Below are 10,096 nucleotides of genomic sequence, written 5' to 3'. Positions count from 1 at the left end.
TGGCTGGGGATACTGTAATGTCATTTCGTGAAAACTGGTGAATATAGATAAATACATAATGATCGAAAGACGGAGTGAAAAGAAACGCTTGACAAGTTATATTTATATTATGAATTTGCAGAAGTGGTGAATTTACTAATGTGATCATTTTTATTTGGACATTTCAATAAGAAATGCACCAGAACTGGCCACGTTGTTTCATTCTGCATGCAAAAGATGTCACTTTTCAAACAACAAAACAGCATTTTCATCTAAAATATCGGGAGTTGCAAGCCTTATACAAAACTTAATGACCTTAAAAAACAAATTACAGGGTCACTGTACAGTAGGATTTGTTCTTCTGAGGATGGAGGAGAAAACGGTGTTTACCTTGGCAAGGCACTTGACCCACTCCTTGTGGCTGTCTGCATCATCAGTGCCGAACAGATAAATACGCTCATTTTCAGAGTACAGTTCAAAGGTATATTCAAACCTGGGGTTCAGAAGAAATTGAGAAGGAGTGAAGGAAGATTTAACGTAACTTTGGAAAAAGTCTTCATTCAGGCTAGGCTAATAACAAGGGACTGTTTTTCATAAAATTTCAAATTTATAAAACTTCTCTCAAAAACAATATAGTGACGTGAAAGAACGCCACACGGGATCATATTAAATCTACACTGTTGTAGAGGTTCCACTGACCTCTAAAAAATGTTTATGCCAAAAGTGTTGAGGCTGCGAATGTATCAGTTCACCTGATTAGCGTGTTTAGTCAAACGTTTCCTCAACTCCTGGTGGACTGATACACTAAGGCTTCGGCATAAATGGTGTATGCTCAGCACACCTACAATTGTGTAGTAACACAATCACTGTTTGGTTAAGAAAACAGCAAACTAAACAGTCTCATGCAAACGTGTCAAGGTTTAATATTAGAACTTGTAGTTCTTTTACAGTGGTCTGTCATTTGGGAAAAAAAAAAAAAAAAGGACTTTTTAACCCTCAGAAAGAATCAATGAGCCTTTATATGGCAGGCCATTAGCCTGGCCTGGATGAAGACTTTTTAAGGTAATAAATATTGATAACTATTTAACAAAAATATTACAACAAACCACCACACTATCCCTTTAAATGTGTGAAAACAGACTGATGTGCATGTGTGTGTACCCATGTTTCTCAGGTGTGTCGACAGCCAAACAGAGCAGCTCTGACGCCTTTATCACTCCGTTAGGGTTGGAGTTCTTGTCACTTTCATAGTAGCTGAAGATGCCATCGTTTAACGTGCACCAACGACGACTGAACTCTGCACACACGGACAAACGGGCGTTTTAAGTATTTCATCGAGAGGGGACTGCAATGAAAGTGTTAGCGGCAAGGTTGACGGACCTCAGTGTTTGGTGAGGTCTGATATAACTCTACAAGACAGTTTGTTCAAAATAAATACTTTTTAATGTTTTCAGCAAGAGCAAGTGTTGGTGCTTGCTACACAATTTTTTCCACGTACCCTCTTTGGGCTTGCGTTCTGTGGCAGCCCGGGTCATGGAGGCAGTTTTGAACAGAAAGCCCGTGTAAGACGCACATGGTGACGGCTGGTAATGTTCCAGATCCATACTGCTGTCTACTTGTAACTGTGGCAGCTCTACAGAGGAAAGAAAGGACTAACAACTTTAACAATTCAAAACACCAAACCTGTCCAGCAGACGTTTTGTAATGTAGCACGAATAAATCAGTCTATCGACTACCTCTGCAGTGTGACACAAAGACAATGAAAAAACAAGCAAATATAGCGTAAGCAACAAAAGTCACTTTTCACATAATTATTGGAAAGTGGTGAATGTCTCAAGATCAAGCTAAATAGAAACTACAGGAATAACATTATATTTATCTTAAACCTAAACCTGCAACATTTATTAGAGTAAAAAGAAGGTCAGTTTGTACTGACTATGATTGAATTATGACAGCAACAAAAGCATAATAGGAAGTGAATAGTTGTTATAGGTGCTGCAACGCAGAAAGACATCAGTTTGGGTTTTATTTGACAGATTTCTGCTTAGGTTTCATAAAAACTCTCTTCAATTCTAACGTAAAACACCAACAAAAACAAAAACAGAAATGCCCCCCTGAAGGCACAGATATTACCATACCATACCAATTTATTTATATAGCACTTAAAACAGCAACAAGGCCAACCAAAGTGCTGTACAAAAGAAAACAAACATGCACACATGCATATTGTACCTGTGTTGAGGTTATGTCTGATTATTTCGGCCTGCAGGGGTTGTGAATGTGCACTGGCGATGTATTCAGGGGTTGGACATTTTTCCATACCAGTCGAACAATTCACTTCTGCACCGCAGAAAATCAGGCTCAAAGTCTCCAGCAAATCGCTGCACTGCACATTTATGCAAAGAGCCTGTAGATGACACGGCACAGAGGAAAAAACAAACCACTTTAGAGAATGTGTTGCACTGCATTGAATGTTGGCAGAGAACTAAATCATTACAGCTAATCTACAGTAAGCATTGCTATGTTGCACCTGCAGCAACTGTCTAGTCAGTAGATGACACAAATGATGAGTCTTTACCTCTATAGTACCTGTTAATACTGATATTTGGTGTGCAAACTAATATTTATGCGTTTTCTAATGAATGTGTTCCATATCATTATGGGAAAAAATGACAGGATTATTTGGGAATTAATTGCATATGTGGACTTATTTTGTACTCTGAGCTGGAACAACCAATAAAGTGTTGTGCAATTCAAACATGTAAATTCTTTCAAAATCTGCTGATGTTTGAGGATCTTTAGTAATTACTGATATTTAAAAGAAAATAAACACTTATCTAAGAGTAAAGTAAGCTAAACTGGTCTAAAATGTATTTAATACTCCATATACAGTAAATCTAGAGAAAACAATCTGTAAAAAAAAAAAAATCAACAATCAACAAAGTGTCAAAACACTAAAAGAAAAAAGGTGTTCAGTCACTGAACAATAAACTGGTTTTGCTGCTACAGTGGATTAGTAATACAGTAGTCCCTCGCTACTTCGCTGTTGGTTAATCGCAGATTCGCTCTATTGCGGTTTTTCAAAATAAGATTGGACATTCATTCAACCTTAATTTATACAGGTTAGTCCCATTGAGCCTCGGGACTCGTTTAATCATTTGACATGACCCACAATTGGCTGATTGATGGATGAGACACACGATCGGCAAGGAATTTTTATTTAAAATCAATTATTTTACATTATTTAGCACCTGCTGCACCTTTGTGCAGCCCAAAGCAGCGGGATAAGCTTCCTGCTGCAACTGGTCAGCTGTTCTGCGTGCAGAGCTGAGAAGTGGGCGTGGCCAAGAGCGCTTGCATGTGGCAAAGAGAAGAGGCAGGGAGCTGAAATCATGACATTCTGTGCTCTTTTAGAGCGTTTGGAGTTTAGAAACATTGTTTAGAATATTGTAAGAGTGTGGGAAGTGTTTAATACTACTTAATACTTGTACTACTATTCCTATTTTGTGGTTTTTCACTTATCGCGAGGCTTCAGGGTACAGATGCACAATAAACGAGGGACTACTGTACTGCTTTTAAATTATGATGATGAACAAAGGCAGATCTCTGTGAGTGACAACAATCTCAGGACTCCTAACATTAAGGCCTCAAGAGGACAGCTGAACAAAAAATCCTGTAGATCTTAAAATAAAAAAGGAGAAGGTGGAAACACAGAATCAGAATAAAGTTAAAACTGTGGAAAGGATTTCCTGATGCATGCTCATGTGAAAGGATTGATGTTTTTAAAGAGGCAACTTCATTTTGATTCATGCAAACACACACACACACACGTCTGTCTTGTGTTAAGCTCTTTTTCAGTCTGTCTGAGAAATTCCACAGCACTTCGTCACACACGAACTGCACTCCTCCTCTATTTAAGCTCTGCTGAGCTCCAACACACACATCCAAACAAACAAACCAATTAACAGAGATTAAAATTGCACAAGAAATGTCCACAACACACACACAAGTCACTGAGACAAACTGCTTTCTTTTGTGTCTCGCAGCTCTAAACAAAAAGCTGCGGTGTGCCATCTAAAGACGTCCACATGAACATTCCTCAGCTGTAAATCACAATGCCACAGTTCATTTGTAAATCACTTCATTTTAAAGGACCTTGTGAATCTTACAATGGGTGATATGTCTAGCCTTAATGAGCAGAAGTTTGGTTTCATTTATGTGAGGAGCAAATCAAAAATTCAAAGTGGTCACGTCGTGTCTTCCAGTTGACTCAACAAGAATGGTAAATGGACTGTACTTACACAGCACCTTTCTATTTTATCAAGACACTCAAAGCTCTTTACAACACAATCTGTGCCTCATTGACACATTCACACAGCACTCTACTATACCTCTATAAAGAATCAGAGCTTTATCACATTCAAACCCCCAACTCTCCCATTGGAGGACGACTGCTCTAACCACTCAGCCATGACTGCCCCAAGAATTTAAATGAATTATGGATAAATGGAGTGCCTGACATCATCTTCCATAAAATATATTTTAATTGTTATTTCAGTTGAAAAGTTGCTTTCCTAAACCCAAACGTCCCAGCTGTCCTAAGAATCCCATTAATACCAGTTATGGATCAATGTTTGCTCAATGACAGATCTGATACAGCCTCTAACCTCAAATTAGTCTGCAATAAAATGTTATGCAGTAACATAAACACAAAAAGTTAGATGCAAGATTCACTTCGGATCTAAAAGTGGTTCTTGGTCCTGCTGGAAAAGAATAAATGATGTTTGGCAGTAACGTAAATAAAAACAAAATAAACTCAAATTGTTTATCTTTGAATAAAAATTAAAAAAAACTCAAGATCCCTCTGGAGCATTTAAAACTATTTGATGCCTTTTTAGACTGATACAACTATTGAGAGTCTGTATAAAACAAATAAAGAAAACTATCTGGTGGTCCCTCATAAATTTAGCTTTTCTCACATGAGAAAATTAAATAGCTTATTTTATACCTTTTATGTTTTGTCCACTTTGACCATCAAATCTGAAAAGCAGTACTGGATCAATGTATTATAGACCAGAAACATCAATCTTTCTAATTAATCTCTGCAGGCTATTTTACATTCTACTATAGAAATAGCCATGCATGCTACAAATTTTAACCATAAGACCATTCTATTTAACAAACCCGTTTTTCACGAATAGATTAATAAAACATTTTGTTATTTCACGGTGAAGTCATACAACACGCAGGAAAAACAAAACCATCCTGTTGGACCTACATGTGAAAATCTATGTAGGTCAGTGTGCTGCAGTAAAAGAAAAGCAAGCATGCTCCCTTTGACCTTGTGACACAGACCAATCGGAACAAAGTGCAATGAGGAAATGGGTTGTTTGAGAGTTTAAAGGCCTCACCCTTCAACATCTGCTGCCTATGAAAAGGGAGCAATGGAATAACACAGGGAGGAGAGAAGAGGGGAATACAAGAATCTTGGACAAGTTCCCCCAGAGAGACACAGAGACCGAGATTTTATCTGGGTGTGTCTAAAAATCACAGCCCTCCATCTGCCCTTTCCAGTAACATGGACTAAAGTTGGAAAAAAAAAAGGATGAAGAAAGAAAATATTGTGAAAACAAGATGAAAGCATTTCAGTCGGGCACGTCCATCAGAGGCTGATTGCGCTTGGCTGGAAACTCAACCTATAGAGAGACAGACACAAAGTCTACGCTTTGTAGATTTTTACTGCACATTATGCCAAAACTCCACCCAGACTGTCACATGTTCATGTTCAAATATTAAACGCAGATGAGAAAGAGCGCAAATACGCATGCTTCATCATTACATCACCAGGAATGGATTTTACAGAAAGAGGGAGGAGAAAACCCAAAGAGATTCAAAGTAGAGAGAAGAATGAGTGCAACTGGAAACGTAGAGAATGGGTGAAGAACTGAGAACAAGAAGGCAGACTGAATACAGAAACAACTGATTGTCTCAAATCCCACAGTGTGACTGAGGAAATGAGGGGGCTAAGCTTCAGGAAGCAAAAAATGCGAAGTAATGAAAAGGTTTTTTTTAAAGTTCACCATTTTATACAAATCGAACAACAACAACAAAAAAACATGAGGAATGTCTTCTGCTGTCAACTTGCTGATCAAATGCCAACAACATCTCGATTGCCACCAGCACAACCAACAAGCTGGATTTGTAGTAGTCAACCAAGGAACAATGTGACTTTCTAGTTTTAAAGCTATTTTCCCCCCATTCTTATAAACAAAAACACATTCTCTAAAACGGTGACATGATAAATTCAAAAAAGTTCAGGACAAAAACAACTGGAATTTATTTTTAAGAAAAGATGTTTCGTTTCTCATCTGAGGAGCTTTCTCAATTCAAAGAACAGAGAGTGAGGGGTTCGAGTTATAAAGCTGAGATGAGCTAGTTGCATATGCAGATTGACCCATCAATCCTCACAAACATCCAATAACTCTCAGTCGGGTCATCTGGACAGTTTCTTTTTTCAGCCCGACTTTTGACAACTGTCCCTAACATGAAGCTGAAACCTGTGTAGGAGATAAATTCAAAAGATTTCAAGACAAAAACAACTGGAATTTATTTGTAACAGAAGACGTTTTGCTTCTCATCCTCGGATGTCCAGTTGTTTTTGTCCTGGAACTTTTTGAATTTGCCATGTCCTGGATGACTGAGAATCTTCACCAGTGTGTAGGAGATACTCCGACTTGGAGAACTCTACATCCCTTTAGTAAACACATTTTTATGCTTATTTGCATCTTTCCACTCCCACAAACATGTGGGACCAGGCGGATTGACATTTTAGCAGGGCTTCAGAAAGCACAAGATAATAGCTCACCACAGAGGAAGCCAGAGCCATGAATGGCTGTCATTTGACTCAACACACTGGTGACAAACCAGCATGTGTCCTCCAGGAAAAGAAAGCCAAGTCAAGCTTGAAAACAAAATGCAGCATGTGGGACTTTGTTAATTTTGGGTTGATTATGCAAAAAAAAATAAAAAAAATTGGTTTTTGAAGAAAAAGTGAATAAAATATGCTAATAAACTTTTTGAGGTCTCCTTTTTTGTTGTTTCATCAAACTACTTGTCAGACTATCCAAAAATCTCTCTGAAAAGATCTCTGCTCATCCAAAAAGATGCTACTCAAGGTTTAGCAGCGCGCAGCACGGTGGCGCAACTGGTAGAGCTGCTGCCTCTCAGCGAGCAGGTCCCTGGTTCAAATCCCGGTCCAGGGGCCTTTCTGGGTGGAGCTTGCATGTTCGCTCCGTGCATGCGTGGGTTTTCTCCGGGTACTCCAGTTTCCTCCCACAGATCAAAAACATGCATGTTAGGCTGATTGGTAACTCTAAATTGTCCCTAGATGTGAGTGAGAGAGTGAATGGTTGTTTGTCTCGTTTGTCTCCATGTGTCCCTGTGATGGACTGGAGACCTGTCCAGGGTGTACCCCGCCCCTCGCACAGTGACTGCTGGACATGGGCACCAGCGACCCCCGTGACCCAAAATGGAAGAAGCGGGTAAAAGATAATGGATGGATGGATGAAGGTTTAGAAGCTGTCTCCTGTTTCAGCTTCTATTCATTAGCTTCTTATAAAATTAAGAATGAAATAAAATCTTTCTAACTGTACAAGGCACTCTATAACCAAACTAGCATTCTACCTAGAAATTATTTATGTCCCAAGAGAGCATTTTGTTGTCCATTTCCTGTAGTATTTGTGGTTAATAGTGTTTACAAAAGTCTAAAATGAGGGACACAGCATCAGTCTCCTTTACTGTGTAGATTAAAATGTTCTCGTTAGCCAATAGCATATCACATGTGTCAAACTCAAGGCCCGGGGGTCAAATGTGGATCTTGTTGACATCTTCTCTGGCCCCCAAAATGATATGTTAAACGTAAAATACTTTTTTCACTTGAATTATTTCAGTAATCTTTGATTATGATGTCAAAAGTGCAACAGAGAGCATTAAATGAGACCAATCAATCCCTCTTTGAGGAACCTGGAACCAAGAAAAGATGTTGGGTATCTGATTTGAGTTCATGTAGATTCTGAAATTGGCCCTTAGTTTGAAAAAGGTTTTAAAATTGGCCCCCTTTAGTAAATGAGTTTGACACCCCTGGATCATGTTGGTTTAGGTGTTTATAAGCTATGTTCTAATCAGACCTGCACTGTTGTCTCTGTGCTTTTGAGATGTTTCAGGGAAATGAAACATCTTGCAAAAATGTTCCAATCAGCACAACAAGAAGTCTCTTTTGCCAAGATGTCGAGAAAACAGCTTTTCTGGCTTTCTGGATCACATCTTGCCTCCCCCACATACTGTCCTTCAAATTTCCAGATGTGAAAGCCCATTTCTAACAGGGGGAGAAAAAAAAAAAGCCAACCCTGCAGCTGTGACCAGAAACTACAGAAAAAATATCGACCAAGCAGTCCACAGGTTCTCCATAACATCTCTAGTGTTCATGTGTGAAAACAACAAATATTGATGCTGCTATTTAAACCTCCATGTATTTTAATTGTGTGTGTACATTAACGTCATAGCTGGAGGCTTTTCCACTACGTGAAACATTTTAAAGATATCTCCAGCTTTCAATTGCCAATCTACTGTACAGTAATTGACTAGACCAACCTGTCCAGCATTTGTTTCTTTCCAACTTTGTCATCTGTCTTTGTATCCCATCACCTAACCGGTAAAGGCAGACAATCTTCTTCTCAGAATCCAATTGTGCTCGAGCTCTCATCTGGTAAACTTGTTGCTTCTTCCTTGATCAAAAAACTCAAAGTATTTATTTTCTCATTTGTCCCTGAGATCACTTTAACTTTAAATAGCTGTAGGACAAAACGGGACTATTGAACTGAAAATCAATGGTTGCCAGCAAACAGTGACAGAGTGAAAAGAAGACTGTGTGTCCACCAAGAGACTAGGTCACAGAAAACACATGGAAAGTTTACAAAACATGGCACAAAGACAAGCCCACATGCACATTAATATGCATGTTAACATAGTCCAGCCCATTCCAGTGAGGAACATGGACGCACACAAACAATCATTGCAAACATGGATAAACATGACTAGTTCTGATACAAAACTGTGCAACACAAACAAGTGCGTGTGCAGTTTCACACCGATATCACAACCCAACATCCAAAGTCCATGAAGAGCGTAATAAAAGCTCGAACTTACCCTCCTCAAAACAACACGATCTTTAACTAACCTAAGCTTGAACTAAACAGATGTACTCGCATGAAAATATTTTCACTACCCTGTCCTACAGATACACACAGCCTTACCTTCAGGTTTTCAGTTCCTGTAAAACTCTACTGTCAACAATGTTAACTTTAATGTCAACAGACATTAAAGTTCAAAATGTAAAAAATGTAAACTAATTTATGAAGCTTTTACTTAGAAAGTTTACAAGAAACTTACTTACAACGGAAAGAAAAAAGCCAAGAGTGAAGAGATCAGCTTTCTTCAGCAGTCACAGCCAAACAATGAGGACAGGAGGAGGAGTAGATGAGGAGGAGGAGGAGGAGAGGAGGAGGAGGAGGAGAGGCGGAGTTACCAAACATTCCAGTTAAATCGGCGAGTAATGATGTCACACTCAGGAAAAAAAGGGAAAAAAAATCAACAAAGAACTGTAGAGAGGATTAAAAAGACAAAAATAGAATAATAAGCCTGATTTATACTCCAATACTCAAAACACAAACTTGTTCTTTGAGCACTGCCCATTTGTCAATGTCTTCTGTTGTAAGAACAAAGTTGCCACAAATAAATTAACTGCCTAGAATTTCTTAAGACACACCCATGAAGAAATGTAACAAGCTCAGCCAGAGAATTGCAAATATTTAAAAAATGATTAAATTAAAAAAAGAACAGTCATAAACACTTTTGGGAACCACTTCTTAAATCAGAAAGTTTACGAGATATCTGAAATCAGGAGAGAACCACTGGAAGAGTCAGCAGAAGATACAAAACAGGAGTAGCACAAACAGTGGAGGAAGAAAAACACTTAAACTTCCCTAACCTTCCTTTGAACATTCCAAACAGTGACACACACACACACACACACACACACACACACACACACACACACACA

The 10,096-nt window shown here is 38.7% G+C and overlaps 1 protein-coding gene across 1 annotated transcript in view; it reads right to left on the bottom strand.

The window, feature by feature from the left end:
* LOC119410514 (arf-GAP with Rho-GAP domain, ANK repeat and PH domain-containing protein 1) overlaps positions 1-10,096 on the bottom strand; it is a gene marked incomplete in the record, with an annotated part of 99,223 nt that overhangs the window by 22,400 nt on the left and 66,727 nt on the right. The window contains 4 exon segments of the mRNA XM_037677395.1: positions 370-472; positions 1,141-1,276; positions 1,478-1,612; positions 2,212-2,386. Coding sequence (XP_037533323.1) covers positions 370-472; positions 1,141-1,276; positions 1,478-1,612; positions 2,212-2,386 — 549 coding nt within the window.

This window comes from Nematolebias whitei, chromosome 6 (assembly GCF_014905685.2).
Source record: "Nematolebias whitei isolate Nwh7 chromosome 6, NemWhi1, whole genome shotgun sequence".
In the NCBI taxonomy this organism is placed as follows: Eukaryota; Metazoa; Chordata; class Actinopteri; order Cyprinodontiformes; family Rivulidae; genus Nematolebias; species Nematolebias whitei.
This window is presented reverse-complemented; position numbering and strand designations above follow the sequence as displayed.